Source organism: Grus americana, chromosome 38 (assembly GCF_028858705.1).
Source record: "Grus americana isolate bGruAme1 chromosome 38, bGruAme1.mat, whole genome shotgun sequence".
In the NCBI taxonomy this organism is placed as follows: Eukaryota; Metazoa; Chordata; class Aves; order Gruiformes; family Gruidae; genus Grus; species Grus americana.
The window spans coordinates 397,876-413,918 of record NC_072889.1 but is presented as its reverse complement, the minus strand read 5'-3'; the positions used below and the strand labels follow the sequence as shown (position 1 = coordinate 413,918).

The window sequence follows — 16,043 nt, the reverse complement described above, 5'->3', positions numbered from 1 at the left end:
CCAAGATGGTTGCCGGGCAATGTCAGAGCAGGACCAGGATGGCTGCCGCGTGATGTCAGAGCGGGACCAGGATGGCTGCTGGGCGATGTCAGAGCGGCACCAAGATGGCCGCTGGGCGATGTCAGAGCAGGATCAAGATGGCCGCTGGGTGATGTCAGAGCGGCACCAAGATGGCCGCTGGGTGATGTCAGAGCGGCACCAAGATGGCTGCCAGACGAGGGTGACGGGGACAGAGGTGACACAGTGACACGGAGCCAACGGCGCCTTTATTGGGGGGGGGGGGGTGTGGCGACATCACCATCCTCAGCGCGTCGCCGCGTCGCCCGCGGTCTCGGCGGCATCGCTCTTGCCCCCGCCGTCCCCCTTGACGTCGCCACCGCCGTCCTTCTCGCCATCATCGCCCTCCCCCTCGCTGTCCCCGCTCTCCCCGCCGCCGCGGCGCAGGAGGGCGCGGTACCGGGTGGCGGCGGCCATCACGGCGCCCTGCAGCCCCGCCAGCTCCACCGCCACTGTCACCCCTGGGGGCGGGGCCACGCCCCCTTAGGCCACGCCCCCGCTTGGCCACGCCCCCGCAGGCCACGGCCACGCCTTCAGGCTCCGCCCCCTGGCTCCAGGGTGCCCACGCCCCCCCCCCAGTTTTAAGGTCCCCCCTCAGGTTTTAGGGCCCCCCCTGGGTTCTTTGGGGACCCCCCTGGGTTTTGGGGACCCCCCCCAAATTTCAGCCCTCCCTCAGGTTTTAGGGACCCCCCCAGGTGTTTAGGGGACCCCCCCCACCGGATTTTGGGGACCCCCCCGGGTGTTTAGGGAACACCCCCCCCTGGATTTTGGGGACCCCCCCCGGATTTTGGGGACCCCCCCCGGATTTTGGGGAACCCCCCTCACCCTGGACGAAGCAGCCCTGCGCCTGCCGCAGGCTGGGGGGCACCAGCACCCCGAACCAGGCCAGGGGGTCGGGGGGGGCGCGGGCGGGGGCAGCACCCCCTTTCTCGGGGGGACCCCGGCGCTGACGCAGCCCTGGGGGAGGGGGGGGGTGTCAGTGAGCCCCAGCACCCCAAAATCCCCCCCAGCACCCCAAAATCCTCCAAGAACCCATAAGCCCCCCCCAGCACCCCAATTATCCCCAGCAACACCCACGGGATGCCCCTCAGCACCCCAAAATTCCCCCCCCCAGCACCCATGGGCCCTTCCTGCACCCATGGGACCTCCCCAGCACCCCAAACCCCCCCTCCAAGAACCCATAGGACCCCCCCAGCACCCCAAAATCCCCCCCCCCCCATAGTTCCCCCCCCAGCCCCCATGGGCCCCTGCTGCACCCATGGGACCCCCCCAGCACCCCAAAATCCCCCCAGCACCCCAAAATTCCCCCCCCAGCACCCAATAAACCCCGTCACCAGCCCCCATGGGCCCCTCCTGCACCCATGGGACCCCCCCCAGCACCCCCAAATCCCCCCAGCACCCACGGGACCCCCCCCCCCCCGTTACCGTCCCCCCCCAGCTGGGCCTCGGGCTCCGTCCCCGGCACCTCCTCAAACCGCGGGGATCCCCCCAGCTCCTGCCTGGGGACACCCACGGGTGACACCCCCACCCACCCGTGTCACACCCACCCACCCGTGTCACACACACATCCATGCGTCACACACCCTCCACGCGTGTCACCCCCACACCTGTCACATCTCCCACCCGCGTCACACATCCCCCACCCGTGTCACCCCCCCACCCGTGTCACACACCCACCCGTGTCACACCCACCCCACGCGTGTCACACCCCCCATGTCACACACCCACCCGTGTCACGCCCACCCCATGCGCGTCACCCCCCCACCTGTCACACCTCCCACTCGTGTCACACACCCACGGGTGACACCCCCACCCACTCGTGTCACACCCCCACCCCTGTCACACACACATCCACGCGTGTCACTCCCCACACCTGTCACACCCCCACCCGTGTCACACACCCCCCACGCGTGTCACCCCACACACCTGTCACATCCCCCACCCGCGTCACACATCCCCCACGCGTGTCACACCCCCCCGTGTCACACACCCACCCGTGTCACACCCACCCCACGCGCGTCACCCCCACAGCTGTCACACCTCCCACCCGTGTCACACACCCACAGGTGACACCCCCACCCCTGTCACACACACATCCATGCGTCACACACCATCCACGTGTGTCACTCCCCACGCCTGTCACACTCCCACCCGTGTCACACACCCCCCACGCGTGTCACACACACCCCCCCACGCGTCACCCCCCACCCGTGTCACACATCCCCCACCCCTGTCACCCCCCCATGTCACACCCACCCCATGCGCGTCAACCCCCACACCTGTCACACCCCCCACCCGTGTCACCCCCACCCCACGCGTGTCACCCCCCTCCGTTACCTGTGGAGCACCCGGACCCGTGGGGCCATGGTGGCCCCGTACTGCAGGGCCGAGACGCGGTGCCAGCCCAGGGAGTAGCGGGCCTGCGAGAGGGACAGCCAGCCCTTGGGAGTGGGAAAGGCCTGGCGTCACTGCCACGCGTGGCGTCATAGCACCCACCCCCCCACCCCCCCCCACGCGTGTCGCCGTCACCTGCCGCAGGAGCTGCGTGAGGAACTGGCGTCTCTGATGAAGCGTTTCCAGCGCTTCCAGCAGCTCCAGCGCCGCAGCGTCCAGCTCCGTGGGTTCTGCGTCAACAAACGGCACCCACGGGTGACTCTACGTCAACCGGCACCCACGGGTGACACCGCGGCACCGGCACCGGCTCGCTCACCCGCCATTGCCGCCGCCGCCGCCGCCGGCTTCACGCCGCACCGCCCCTTCCTCCAATAACGGCCGCCCCCCGCCGTCTCTCCGCCAATCAGCGCGGGAGGCGGGGCTTAACTGAGGGACAGGCTGCGGGGTGGGATGAAGCCGCTTCGGCCGCCATTTTCGTTGAGGGCGTAGCGTCGCCATCTTGAGGGCGGATCTAGCCTTCCCCGCCCTTTCCGGTAGCAACGGGCGTTCCTATTGGTTCTGCGCCTCTCGCCCAATCAGCGGCGGCGGTAGTGAGAGGTTCCGGCCTGTGGAGAGCTGAGGAGCTGCCATCATGGTGAGGGGGGGATGTCCCCGCGTGTTCCCCCCCCTGCGTGTCCCCAAACCCTCTCGATGTCCCTTAAACCGTGTGTGTGTGCCCCCCTCAGCTCCGCCGCCAGGCCCGGGAACGCCGCGAGTACCTGCAGCGCCGGGCGCAGGAGGAACGGCTGAAGCGGCAGCAGGACAAGAAGGAGCGGCTGCGGCAGGCGCTGGATGGTGGGGGGGAGGGAAAAGGGGGGTTTAGGGGGAGATTGGGGGGGGATATGGGGGTGTTTAGGAGGGATAAGGGGGCGTTGAGGGGGGTGAAAGGGGGTTTGGGGGGGTTGGAGGAGGGTTTGGGGGGATAAGAGGGGCATTGAGAGGGGTCAAAGGGGGTTTGGGGGGTTGGGGAGGGGATTTTTGGGGAGATAAAGGGTGGTGTGAGGGGGCGAAGAGGGGTTTTGGGGGTGTAAAGGGGGGTTTGGGGGGCTGAAAAAGGGGAGTTTAGGGGGGCTGAGAGAATAAAGAGAGTTTAGGGGAGCAGGAGGGGGGGTGGGGGGATAAAGGGTGGTTTGGGGGGTGTGAAGGGGCATTTTGGGGGGTAGAAAAGGACTTTGGGGGTATAGAGGTGTTTGGGGGGGATAATGGAGGGTTTTGGGGGGCAGAAGAGCAGTTTGGGGGCTGTGAAGGAGAGTTTGGGGAGTCTGTGGGAATAAAGGGGGTTTGGGGGGCAGGAAGGGGGTTTGGGGGGTGCACAAGGGATTTTGGGGGGAGTTGGGGGGAAGAGAGGTTTTGGGGGTACAGAGGGGTTTGGGGGTACAAAAAGGAACTGAAGGAGGACGCTGGGGATGTTGGGGTCCCTCCTGAGCCCCCCATTTTGTGTATCCCCCCCCTCAGAGAACCGCCTGCTGCCCACGGAGCTGCGGCGCGAGGCCCTGGCCCTGCAGAAGGAGCTGGAGTTCGACACGCCGGGGGTGGGGGGTGAGCACAAAAAACACCCCCCCACACACCCCCAAAACCAACCTGAGGGCGGGGAGGGTGGGAGGGCACCCCAAAACGGCTCCTTAAAAATTTGGCCCGGGATTTGTTTTATTTCACTCTAAAACGGGGGTCGGAAACGCCTGAATCTGCCCCGGAAGTGGGGAGAGAGGGGGGGAGAGAAGGGAGGGGGTGTGGCCTGGCTAAGCCCCACCCCTTCCATGACAGACAGCTCCGGTAGCCATGACGATGAGTACCGGTGGGCGGGGCTGGAGCCCCCCAAGGTGATGGTCACCACCTCCCGCGAACCCAGCGCCCGCCTCCGGGTCTTTGCCAAGGTGGGCGGGGCCTCGGGGGGGCGGGGTTTTGTTGGGAGGGGGTGTGGCCTGGTGAGGGGGCGTGGCTGGGGTTAGTGGGCGGGGCTTGGGTGGGTGTAGAAGCAATGGTGGAGACTGGGAGGGGCGGAGCTTTGCAGGGGGTGGGTGGAGCCTGTGGGGGGCGTGGCCGGAAGGTGGGCGTGGCTCCCTGTTGGGGGTCAATGGGGCACTGGAAGGGGGTGGGGCCTGTGGGGGGGCGGGGCTTTGTGTCCCCCCCTGCCCCCCCATGAGCTGTGGTATGTGGCTATTGGGGAGTGGGCGGAGCTTACCAGGGCGTGGCCGCCCCATGTCCCCGCCCCCAGGAGGTGTGCCTGCTCATCCCGGGGGCGCGGCGCATGAACCGGGGCCGGGCGGAACTGGGGGCGCTGGTGGGGGCGTGCCGGGCCGCCGGAGTCACCGACCTGCTGGTGCTGCACGAGACACGGGGCAGGCCCGGTCAGCGGGGGGCGGGGCCTGAAAGGGGAGGGGGCGGGGCTTAAGGGAAAGGGGTGGGGCTAAGGGGGGTGGGAAAGGGCTGACAAGCTGGAAGGGGCGGGGCCCCAAGGGGAGGGGGCGGGGCCCCAAGGGGAGGGGGTGGGAAAGGGCTGAGAAGTGGGAAGGGGCGGAGCTAAAAGGGAAGGGGGTGTGGCTAAAGGGGAAGGGGCGGGGTTTAAGGGGAGGGGCGTGGCTAAGGGGAAGGGGCGGGGCCACAAGGGGAGGGGGTGGAAAAGGGCTGAGAAGCTGCAAGGGGCGGGGCTAAGGGGGAAGGGGCGGGGCTAAGGGGAGGTGTTGGGTGCTGGGGGTCTGGTGGGGAGGGGCGGGGCTTTGGGGTTTGGGGGCGGGGCTTTGGGGGCGTGGCCTGACGCGTCCCCGCCCCCCCAGACGGGCTGTCCCTGTGCCACCTGCCCCACGGCCCCAGCGCCCACTTCACCCTGAGTGGGGCCGTGCTGCGGCAGGAGGTGGGGGGGCTGGGGGGGGCCCCCCTGGGGGCTCCTCATCTGCTGCTGCTGCGCCTCGACTCCCCCCTGGGCCGGCGGGTAGGGATGGGGGGGATGGGGGGGATATTGGGGGGTGGGAGGGGATTTGGGGGGGATGGGGGGGGCATTGAGGGGTCTTAGGGGGGTGTTGGGGGATTTGGGGGGGAGTAAGGGTGGGGGGAGGTGGGGGGACACATGGGGGGTGTTGAGGGGTCTGGGAGGGGGGGGTTGGGGGGGACATGGGGGGATCGGGGTGGGGGTGCGTTAGGGGGGACCCTGGGGCAGGGGGGACATTTTGGGGGGGTGTCTGACCCTGCGCCCCTTCCCCAGGTCGGCACCATCCTGAAGCACCTTTTCCCCGTCCCCCGCCCCGACAGCCGCCGGGTGGTGACGTTCGCCAACGAGGACGACGTCATCTTAGTCCGGTGGGTGACATCACAGAGCAGGGGGCAGGGCGGGGCTGCGCCACGAGCGCCTCCCCCTTACCGCCCCTCCCCTCCCCCGCCAGCAACCACGTTTACCGGCGCCGGGGGAGGACGGTGGAGCTGGAAGAGGTGGGACCCCGGTTCCAGCTGCGCCGTGAGTGTCCCCACGCGTCCCCGTAGGACCCTGCGCGTCCCCGGGGGGCTCTATAGGTCCCCGGGGGGCTCTATAAGTTCCTATAGGGCCTGTTAACGTATACGCCCCCCCCCCCCTTCCCCCAGCCTACCTGATCCGCCTGGGCACCCTGGAGCAGGGGGACGCGGCCGACGTGGAATGGCGCTGGCACCCCTACACCGCCACCGCCCCCAAACGCCGCCTGCTCAGCGCCGCCTGATGCCCCTCCCCCTGCCTGCCCCCCCCCAAAAAAAAACCCCCCCCACCCCCAAAAATTCCCTTAATAAAAATTTTTTTATTATTTTTTTTTTTCATTGGGTGCGGGCGGGGCGCGGGGGAGGCCCCCGCCCTCAGGCGCGCGCCCAATCGGCCGGAGGTTCCCGCGGTCCCTTGGGTTTTCCGATGCGGAAGTTAAACCCTGGGGGGGGAGGGGGAGGGGTTAGGGTGGGGGAGGGGCCCTGCCCCCCCCACCCCCCCACCCCTGGGTGCTCACCGAGGCGGGCGGAGCTGCCGGGGTCCCCCTGGGGCGTCACGACCTCGTAGGCGGCATCACCGGGCTGGGGGGAGGCTGGGGGAGAGGTCAGAGCCCCGCCCTTCCTATAGGATCCTATAGCAATCTATAGGTTCCTATAGGCGTCTCCCAGCCCCTATAGCGCCTGGGGGGGGGGGGTATAGAGCTCGCAGTAACCACCGTATGGATTCTATAGGGGCTGGAAGTGGCCCATAGGGAGTGGGGGGGGTGTGGTCCCTATAGGAAACGTATAGACCCTATAGAAAGGGGAAGCGCCCTATAGGGGAGGCGGGGGGGGGGTTTGCGTAGGGTCTACAGGGGCCAGGGAGGGAGCCTATGGATTCTATAAGGGAGCAGAAGGAGAGCGGGGCTGTTGCGTGGTTTCTATAGCGGGCAGGGAAGGAGCGTATGGATTCTATAGGGAGCAGGAAGCGCCCTATAGGCTGCAGGGAGGGACCGTATAGAATCTATAGGGTGCAGGGGCGGCCCCTGCGGGTCCCACAGGCGCCGGAGCTGCCCCCGTGGAACGCGCAGGGGGCCCCGACACGTCCCCTGTAGGGGCTGCGGAGGGGCCCTATGGATGCTATAGGTCCGCCCCTCCCCCAAAGACTCACCGGTGGGGGAGGGGCGCCGCAGGGGGCTGGGGGGGAGGGCGCAGGGGCCCGGGGGGGCGGGGTCCCGTCCGGAGGAGGCGGAGTCTCGGCCGTAGGGGGCAGGGTCGTAGCCATAAGGGGCGGAGTCTCGGCCGTAGGGGGCGGGGTCACGGCCGCTGGCCCCGCCCCCCCGGCGGGCCTTGTTGACGACGGCGTAGGTGACGTCCATCTGTGGGGGGGGAGGGGCGGGGAGGGAGCTCCTGGGGGGGGGGAGGGGAGGCACCCAGACAGCTGGGTCACCCCCACCCCCCCTCCTCCAGCAGAGGGGCCCCACCCCGCCCCTCCCCCTCACCTGCTCGGGTCCTGAGGGGTGGGGGAGGGGCGGGGTGGGGGAGGGGTGAGGGCTCACCCGGGGCCCTGGGACCCTCCGGGCGGCCGCTGCCTGCGCTGCTGCTGCTGCTGCTGCTGCTGCTTCCCCGGGGGCAGGAAGTGCCGCCGCCGCCCTTCCCCCACCCGGCCCGGATGTCTGGCTGCCCCTCCCCCACCCTCGGCTGCTGCCCCTCCCCCACCCTTCGGAGCCCCTCCAGGACCTTTGGGTGCCCCCACCCCACCCCCAACCCCCAGCCCGGGCACCATCGGGGTCCCTGAGGTTTTGGAGGGGGGGAGGGGGGGGAGGGGGGAAACGGGGGGGAGGGGTCTCGGTGCTTTAGGCCACGCCCCCAGCTCGGTTCAGCCCCGCCCCCTCCGCCCGGCCAAGTTCCGCCCTATGAACTGCGGGGGGGGGGGGGGGAGGGGTCACAGAGGACCCACGCGCCCGGGTCACGCGGCTCTGAGTGTCCCGGCCCCGCCCCTCCCGCGTGCAACGTCATGCCAGGGGCGGGTGACGTCGTGCGGCCGCGAGGCGGAGCCCGTTGGGGGGGGGGGGACGGGTGGAAAAGGGGAACCCGCCAAAAGCGACGTCACCGCCCCAAGCCCCGCCCCGCCGTGCTCTGATTGGCCGGCTTGGGGAGGCCGCGCCTCCTCTGCCCGCGCCGGGCGGTGATTGGCGGAGAGGGCGGCGCGGCGCGGTGACGTCGCCGGGCGCGCGGCGCGGCGGCCCCGGAAGCGGCGGCGGTGGCGGGAGCGAGGCTGCGGGCGGGTGAGCGGGGCGGGGCGGGGCCAGCGAGGGGGCGGGGCCAGCGAGGGGGCGGGGCGTGGGGCGGGGCAGCGCGGCGGGGGGGGCGGGGGCGCGGGGGGAGGGGGGGCGCGTGGCGGCAGGAAAGGGGGAGATCCCGGCGGAGGGGGCGGGGCAATGGGAGGGGGCGTGGCCAGGCGGGGTCCGCGGGGGCGTGGCTTGAGGGTCCCGGGGGGCGGGGCTACGGTGAAATCCCGGTGGGGGGCGTGGCTTAGGGGCAGGGGCGTGGTCAGACACCCCGGGGGCGTGGCAATGGGCGGTGCTGTGGGTGGGGGCGTGGCCACAGCGTCCCTTGGTGACGCCCCGCCCCCTCGTGTGGGGGGGTGGGCGTGGCCTGAAGGCCCACGTGGTGCGTCCCCACGCTGGCAGGCGGCCATGGCGGCGCCCGGCTCCTCCCCCCGCGACGGGACCCCCGAGCGCCCAGGTGAGGGTGTGATGTCACCGGCGCGTCACCCCAGCGGGGAGGACGAGGAGGCGGCAGCGGAGTTGCCGGCGGCCATGATGTCACCGGGGCGTCACCACCGCGGGGAGGAGGAGGAGGACGAGGAGGAGGAGGAGGCCGTGACATCACCGGCGTGTCACCCGAGCGAGGAGGAGGAGGCGGCGGCAGCGGTGGCGTTGCCGGCCGCCGTGACGTCACCGGGTTGCCGGCGCGGCGCGGAGGAGGACGTGACGGCGGCGGGCTGGCGTTGCCGTCGGAAGCACGTCTTCGTGCTGAGCGAGGCGGGGAAGCCCATTTACTCGCGTCACGGTAACGAGGAGGCGCTGGCGGCCACCATGGGCGTCATGATGGCGCTCGTCTCCTTCATCCAGAGCGGCGGTAACGCCATCCGCGCCATCTGCTCCGGTAAGGAAGAGGCGTGGCCCCGGGGGGGGGCGTGGCCGGGGCGTTAACGCCGCCTGCGTCCTTCCTGACTCCGCCCCCTCCCGGCGCAGAAGACCGGACGCTGGTGTTCGAGCAGCGAGGGCCGTTGCTGTTGGTGTCGGTGTCCCGTACGCGGCAAACGGCGGCTCAGCTGCGCCGGGAACTGGCCTTCGTCCACGAGCAAATCCTCAGCCTCCTCACCCGCGGCGGCATCGCCCGCGTCTTCGCCCGCCGACGCGGTTACGACCTCCGCCGTCTCTTAGCTGGCGCCGAAGCCGTCCTCGATCGCCTCCTTTCCGGCGCGGCGGCCGACGGGCGTTTGCTTCTCGGCGCCGCGCGTTGCCTCCCGTTACCCGCACCTCTCCGCCGAGCCGTTTCGGCCGCGCTCCGACGCGCCGCCGCTTCCGCCGTCCCGGCTCCGGCTTTGGCTGTGTTGGCCGCCGGCGGGCGGTTGGTGACGGCGGCGCGGCAACGGGCTTTGGCGGAAGGCGGGCGGTTGTGCGCCAGCGACCTCCATCTCCTCCTCAACCTTTTGGGGAGCGGCGCGGGGGCGGGCGAGGTGTGGACCCCCGTTTGTTTGCCGCGCTTCAACCCCGATGGGTATTTCTACGCTTACGCAGCGGCGCTGGGCGAGGAGGAAGATGGCGGCGGCGGCGACAGCGCGGTGACGCTCATCCTGCTGTCGACGGAGCGCGAGGGGTTCTACGCGGCGGCGGGGTGCCGGCGGCGCTTGGAGGAGACGCTGCGGGCGCAGGGGTGTTTGGGGGAGCTGGGGGCGGCGGTACGGGGAGGGGCGGGGTACGGCCCCGCCCGCGCCGGGGCCCCCGAACTCCGCCATTTTCTCTACAAGCCTCTGGAAGGGCCGGAGGAGATGCAACAGCTGCCGCAGTTTACCAGGTGCGAAGCGGGAACCCCGAAATTTAAGGGATGGGGGGGGGGGGTTGGGGGGGGGGGGGGGGGGCGTCACCCATCGGGCGCCTGACGCCTGTGTCACCCCGCCAGCCCCGAGTTGGAGGAGCCCTACGCCAGCGAGGAGGAGCAGCACCGTCTCTTCGACCTGTACCACTACCTGCACAGCCGCGTGCACAGCCCCCACCGGCCCCTGCGACTCCTCTACCACGTGGCCGAGAAGGAGACGCTGTTGGCTTGGGTGAGGTGGGGTGGGGGGGAAGAGCCGTCAGTAGGTTCCAGAGTTAACGGGGGTGGTGGGTGGAGGGATTGTCCGTAGGTTCCAGAGTTAACGGGGGTGATGTGTGGAGGGGTTGTCAGTAGGTTCCAGGGTTAACAGGGGTGATGGGTGGAGGGGTTGTCAGTAGGTTCCAGGGTTAACGGGGTGTGTGGGGGTGTGCATTTGTCAGTAGGTTCCAGGGTTAACAGAGGTGGTGGGTGGAGGGATTGTCTGTAAGTTCCAGGGTTAACAGGAGGTGGTGGGTGGAGGGGTTGTCAGTAGGTTCCAGGGTTAACGGGAGGTGGTGGGTGGAGGGGTTGTCAGTAGGTTCCAGAGTTAACAGAGGTGGGGGGTGGAGGAGTTGTCAGTAAGTTCCAGGCTTAACAGAGGTGGGGGGTGGAGGGGTTGTCAGTAGGTTCCAGAGTTAACAGAGGTGGGGGGTGGAGGAGTTGTCAGTAAGTTCCAGGCTTAACAGAGGTGGGGGGTGGAGGGGTTGTCAGTAGGTTCCAGAGTTAACAGGGGAGGTTGCTGGCAACACTGTCAGTAGGCTCCAGAGTTAACAGGGCGCTCACTCAATGTGCCATCAGTAGGTTCCAGGGTTAACAAGGGATGCTCACTGGTGGTGCCATCAGTAGGTCCTAGAGTTAATGAGGGCAGTGCTATCAATACATTTCAGGGTTAACAGGGGTGGCTGGCTGGTGCCACTGTCAGTAGGTTCCAGAGTTAACAAGGCACTCACTCAGTGTGCCATCAGTGGGTTCCAGAGTTAACAGAGGAAGGTCATTGGTGGCGTCATCAGTAGGTTCCAGAGTTAACAAGGGATGCTCACTGGTGATGTCAGCAATGAGTCCCAGAGTTAACAAGGGACGCTTACTGGTGATGCCATCAGTAGGTTCCAGAGTTAACATGGATGCCGATTCCCTCCCCGGGCGCAGGTGACGAGCAAGTTCGAGCTATACGGCTGCTTCAGCCCGCTGGTGACGAAGGCGGGAGCCATCGGGGTCCTCACCAAGCTGCTACGCTGGCTGAAGAAGGAGGAAGACTGGCTCTTCATCCGCTACCCGCCGCCATATTGCGCCGCCCCCGCCCGCCCCGAGGGGGCCGAGTCCGAGGGCTGAGCCCCATCCTCGTTGCCGGGGTGGGGAATAAAACGCCGCTGCCGCCGCCAAAGAAAATAGTCCCCTGTGTCGGGGAGGGGAGGGGGAAACGGGAGGGGGGAGACTCACCGTGGGGAGGGTGGTGGTAGGTGATGTCGTGCGGTGATGATGTCATGGGGGGTGAGGTCACAGGGGTGAGGGCACAGGAGGTGGTGAGGGGGAGGAAGAAAATGGAGGGAAACGGGAGAAAAAATGGAGGGAAAGGGGATGGAAAAGAGGGGGAAGAGGTGACAGAAAACAGGGGCCAAAAGGTGACAGAAAAAGGAGGGAAAATGTGACACAAAATGGGGGGAAGAGGGGGCAGAAAAGGTGGGAAGAGGGGGCAGAACATGGAGAGAAAAGTGACAGAAAAGAGGGTGAAAAGGGGACAGAAAATGGAGGGAAACGTGACAGAAAATGGCGGGGAACGTGACAGAAAATATGGGGAAGGCGGCAGGGAAAGAGAGGGAAGAGGGGACAGAAAATGGCGGGCAAAGAGGTGACAAAGTGCAGGGAAAGGGGGCCAAAATGGCGGGAAGAGGGGAGAGAAAATTGAGGGCAAAAATGTGACAGAAAATGGGGGAGGAGGGACACAAAAGATGGGAAGAGGGGAGAGAAGGGGGAAGGGGTGACAGAAAATGGAGGAAAAAGGTATAAAAGAGAGGAATAAAGGGGACATAAAAGAGGGGGGAAGGGGACAGAAGACGGCAGGAAAGGTGACAGAAAATGGAGGGAAAACGTGACAGAAAATGAGGGAAAGGGGACAGAAAATGGCAGGAAACATGACAAAAACTGGAGGACAAAAATGTGACAGAAAATGGGTGAAGAGGGGAAAGAAAAGGGGAGAGAGATGACAAAATGATGGAGAAAGAGATGAGAAAATGGGAAGGGGACGGAAACTGGAGGGCGAAAAGGGGATGGAAAATGGAGGGAAAACGTGACAGAAAATGGCGGGCAAAGAGGTGACACAGTGGAGGGTGACAGAAAAAAGAGGGAACAAGTGACAGAAAATGGAGGGAAGAGGGGAGAGAAAGGGGGAGAAGGGGACAGAAAATGGAGGGGGAAACGGTGACAGAAAACTGAGGGAAAACGTGACAGAAAATGGAGGAAAGGGGGACAGAAAATGGGGAGAAAGCAGAACGGAAAGTGGCGGGAAAAGGTGACACAAAATGGCGGGCAAAGAGGTGACAAAGTGGAGGAAGAAGGGACAGAAAAAAGAGGACGAAGTGACAGAAAATGGAGGGCAAAAACGGGACAAAATGCTGGGAAGAGGGGGGAGAAAATGGAGGGAAAGGGGACAGAAAAGAGGGGGGAGAAGGGACAGAAAATGGAGGGAAGGGGGACAGAAGGGGCCGGAAGAGGGGAGAGAGAAAGGAGGGCAAAAAGGTGATAGAAAATGAAGGGAAAATGTGACAGAAAATGGGGGGGGGAGAGAGAATGGGGGAAGAAAGGGAAGAAGTTACCGAAAACAGAGGGCAAAAAGGGATAAAATGGAAGGGAAAGGGGGGGGAGATGTGAGAGAAAATGGAAGGGGGGGGGGGAGAAAAGGCGGGAAGAGGTGACAGAAAATGGCGGGGAAAGGGAGAGAAGATGGAGGGAAGTGGGACAGAAAAGAGGTGGAAAAGGTGACAGAAATGAGGGGAAAGAAGTGACAGAAACTGGAGGGCAAAAAGGTGGCAAAAAATGGAGGGAAAGGGGGACAGAAGTGACAGAAAATGGAGGGAAACGTGACAGAAAAAGGGGGGAATAGGGGACAGAAAATGGAGGGAAAGGTGACAGAATATATGAAGAAGAAGGGAGGGAAAAGGAGGGAAGAGGGGACAGAAAATGGGTGAAAATGTGACAGAAAATGGGGGGAAAATGTGACAGAAAATGGGGGGGAGAAGGGAGAGAAAATGGTGGGGAAAGAGGCAACAAAGTGGAGGGAGAAGGTGACAGAAAAAAGGGGGATGAAGTGACAGAAAATGGAAGGTGAAAAGGGGACAGGAAGGGCTGGAAGAGGGGACAGAAAATGGGGGGAAAAGGGGAAGATGTGACAGAAAATGGGGGGAAGGAGGGGAAAGAAAAGGAGGGGGAGGTGACAGAAAATGGAGGGAAATGTGACAGAAAATATGGGGAAGAAGGGAGGGAAAGAGAGAAGAGGGGACGGAAAATGGCGGGCAAAAAGGGGACAGAAAATGGGGGAAAATGTGACAGAAAATGGGGGGAGAAGGGAGAGAAAATGGCGGGGGAGGAGGTGACAGAAACAAGAGGGAAAAAGTGATGGAACATGGAGGGTGAAAAGGGGACGAAATGGGGGGAAGAGGGGAGAGAAAATAGGGGGTAAGGGACAGAAAATGGGGGCAAAAACGTGACAGAAAATGGCGGCGCCGGGCGGTGAGAGGGGAGAGGGGCCGGTACGTGGGCGCCGGCCGCCATTGTCCCCCATGTCCCCTCAGGCTGCGGCGATGGACGGTGACCTGCGCGGTGAGGGGCTGCAGCGTCCGCACGCGCGTGTGCGTCCACGCGTGTGTGCACGCGTGTATACACATGTCCCCATGGCGTCCGCGTGTCCCCCCCAGGCGTCCCCTACCCCGCCGCTGGCAGCCATCGCCTGGACGTGCTGCTGGGACGCATCCGCACCCTGCAGCGAGGTGAGAACGCGCCCGTGCGGCGACGCGCGGCGACGCGAGTCGACGTGTTGTCACCGCGCGTCCGTCCATCCCCGCAGCGCGTCAGGCCGCCGCGCGGGAGCTGGCGGAGGCGCAGGGACGCAGCGAGGGGCTGCGGCGGCACCTGGAGCAGCGTGAGTGTGACGCGGACACAGCGCCCCCGTGACATCGCTGCGACGTCTGTGACGTCACCGTGATGTCATGGCGCTGTCCCCTGCACACACACCCCCCCCCCCCCGCAGTGGAGGAGCATCAGTCGGCACTGGAGGGGCTCTGGCAGCAGAAGCAGGGTGAGGCAGCGCGGTGAGGTCACACAGCGGGGTTGCACGGTGAGGCGGCGTGGTGCGGTCACGTGGTGAGGTCGCGCAGTGGGGTCACACGGCGAGGTCACGCGGTGAGGTCACACGGTGAGGTCACGCAGCGGGGTCGCGTGGTGAGGTCACATGGCGAGGTCACGCGGTGAGGTCACGTGGTGAGGTCACACGGTGAGGTCACGCAGCGGGGTCGCGTGGTGAGGTCACATGGCGAGGTCACGCGGTGAGGTCACGCGGTGAGGTCACGGCGAGCTCCCAGTGTCCCCTGGGGTGCCAGCCGCCCTCCCCTCCCCCCGGCAGAGGCGCTGCGGGTGGCGCGGCTGCACAGGGAGGAGGTGGAGGCCGAAGGTCAAAGGTGAGTGGGAGGGGCCAGTGGCGACCCCGATGACCTCTGACCCCCGACCATGCCTGACCCCTGACCCCAAATGCCCTTTGACCCCCACCCCTGTGACCCTTCACCCCTCCCAGCTGCCCCGGTGACCCCTGACCCCTCCGTGCCCCCTCCACCCGCCCCTATTGGCCTTGACCTTTGACCCCACATGACCCTTGACCCCTCCTGCTGACCCCTGACCCCGCAGGCACCGGGGCCTGTGCCTGGGCCGCCAGCAGGACCTGGAGGGGGCGGGGCAGCAGCGGGGACACCTGCGTCACCTGCGTCGGGCTCACAGGTGGGGCACGCGGCGAGGGTCACGTGATCCAGGCAGGTCACGTGATTCCGGGCAGGTCACGCGATCCCGGGCGGGTCACGTGACATCACCCCCCCCCCATTCCCGCAGGCAGGAGTTCTGGCGTCAGCTCGATGACATCATGGAGGAGCACAAACACCTACGGGAAGCGCACGTGAGTCCCCACACCCCTGCGTGACCCCACCCCCACCCCGCACCCTTGGGTGTCCTTTGGGGTCCCTTGGGTGCCTCCCCCCGGCACCCCTGGGTGCCCCCCCCCCCCCCCCACGCAGGCCCCGGCCCAGTTGGCGGCTGAACTGGTGCGACTGGAGGAAGCGCAGGAGCAGCTGCTCAGCCAGGGTGAGCCCCTGGGTGCTCCCCGGACCCCTGGGTGCCCCCCCCCCCACCCCCTCCCCGCACCCATGGGTGCCCCCCCCCCCCATGGGTGCCCCCGCGGGAGGTGCCAGGCCCCGCCCCCCCCGCAGAGCGCCACCTGCTGGAGGCGGAGGAGCAGCTGGGGCCTGAAGCCCACGTGGCCGCGTGAGTGTAGCTCCACCCCCCCCCCCCATTTCGGGTTGATAAGCCCCGCCCACAGCTGCTTGGCTCCGCCAATCCCCTTGGCTTAAACGCCTGGTTCTCGCAGGCGATTGGTGGAGGAAGAGGAGGAAGGGGTGAAGCGGAGGCTGGAGGCGGAGCTTGGGAGACGACAGGCCTGCCAGAACCGCAGGGATAGGTGGGTGTCCCCGGGGTGCCAGAGGCCCCGCCCACCGGCGGTCTGGGTCCTTCGTGGCCCCTCCCACTCCGTGTCTCCGCCCCCCCTTCAGGCTGGAGGAGGAGCTGGAGCGGCTGCAGCGCCCCCTGGAGGCCCCGCCAGAGTGAGGGGAGGCAGTGACGGCCGACGTACGTGTCAGCTGCGTCACCTGTGTCGTCGTGTGTGTGTGTGTGTGTCCTCCCCGAGTGAGCCCTCAATAAACGTCACCGACTGCCACCACCGCTCACGTGTCTCTGTG

The 16,043-nt window shown here is 66.5% G+C and overlaps 5 protein-coding genes across 8 annotated transcripts; 3 read left to right on the top strand and 2 right to left on the bottom strand.

Moving 5' to 3' along the window:
- Window positions 1-253: 253 nt before the first annotated feature.
- Window positions 254-2,904, bottom strand: CCDC115 (coiled-coil domain containing 115). Its single transcript, XM_054808575.1, has 6 exons — window positions 2,768-2,904; window positions 2,587-2,681; window positions 2,395-2,498; window positions 1,483-1,556; window positions 883-1,014; window positions 254-518 (listed from the first exon to the last, which is right to left on the bottom strand). The coding sequence occupies exons 1-6, from the start codon at window positions 2,772-2,774 to the stop codon at window positions 304-306; spliced, it is 627 nt and encodes a 208-aa protein (XP_054664550.1). The 5' UTR covers window positions 2,775-2,904; the 3' UTR covers window positions 254-303.
- Window positions 2,905-2,997: 93 nt separating this feature from the next.
- On the top strand, window positions 2,998-6,259 carry IMP4 (IMP U3 small nucleolar ribonucleoprotein 4). Its single transcript, XM_054808573.1, has 9 exons — window positions 2,998-3,085; window positions 3,177-3,285; window positions 3,946-4,029; window positions 4,255-4,364; window positions 4,706-4,838; window positions 5,265-5,419; window positions 5,690-5,784; window positions 5,868-5,938; window positions 6,064-6,259. The coding sequence occupies exons 1-9, from the start codon at window positions 3,083-3,085 to the stop codon at window positions 6,174-6,176; spliced, it is 873 nt and encodes a 290-aa protein (XP_054664548.1). The 5' UTR covers window positions 2,998-3,082; the 3' UTR covers window positions 6,177-6,259.
- Window positions 6,238-7,808, bottom strand: LOC129198931 (basic salivary proline-rich protein 1-like). 3 transcript variants are annotated; one of them, XM_054808576.1, is made up of 4 exons: window positions 7,470-7,808; window positions 7,082-7,289; window positions 6,450-6,513; window positions 6,238-6,374 (listed from the first exon to the last, which is right to left on the bottom strand). In XM_054808576.1, exons 1-4 carry the CDS (start codon window positions 7,694-7,696, stop codon window positions 6,307-6,309), a joined length of 567 nt encoding a protein of 188 aa, XP_054664551.1. In that variant the 5' UTR covers window positions 7,697-7,808; the 3' UTR covers window positions 6,238-6,306. The 3 variants fall into 3 exon arrangements, with proteins under 3 accessions (XP_054664551.1, XP_054664553.1, XP_054664552.1); XM_054808578.1 differs by having other exon boundaries at window positions 6,450-6,524; window positions 7,470-7,723; XM_054808577.1 differs by having other exon boundaries at window positions 6,450-6,524; window positions 7,413-7,721.
- A 126-nt stretch (window positions 7,809-7,934) lies between these two features.
- Window positions 7,935-11,442, top strand: MON1B (MON1 homolog B, secretory trafficking associated). 2 transcript variants are annotated; one of them, XM_054808572.1, is made up of 5 exons: window positions 7,935-8,198; window positions 8,604-9,081; window positions 9,174-9,996; window positions 10,102-10,249; window positions 11,203-11,442. In XM_054808572.1, the coding sequence occupies exons 2-5, from the start codon at window positions 8,610-8,612 to the stop codon at window positions 11,383-11,385; spliced, it is 1,626 nt and encodes a 541-aa protein (XP_054664547.1). In that variant the 5' UTR covers window positions 7,935-8,198; window positions 8,604-8,609; the 3' UTR covers window positions 11,386-11,442. The 2 variants fall into 2 exon arrangements, with proteins under 2 accessions (XP_054664547.1, XP_054664546.1); XM_054808571.1 differs by having other exon boundaries at window positions 9,171-9,996.
- A 2,408-nt stretch (window positions 11,443-13,850) lies between these two features.
- SYCE1 (synaptonemal complex central element protein 1) lies at window positions 13,851-15,912 on the top strand. Its single transcript, XM_054808559.1, has 11 exons — window positions 13,851-13,869; window positions 13,965-14,036; window positions 14,114-14,188; window positions 14,297-14,344; window positions 14,669-14,723; window positions 14,947-15,036; window positions 15,145-15,208; window positions 15,327-15,393; window positions 15,519-15,573; window positions 15,677-15,766; window positions 15,858-15,912. The coding sequence occupies exons 1-11, from the start codon at window positions 13,851-13,853 to the stop codon at window positions 15,910-15,912; spliced, it is 690 nt and encodes a 229-aa protein (XP_054664534.1).
- Window positions 15,913-16,043: the final 131 nt, after the last annotated feature.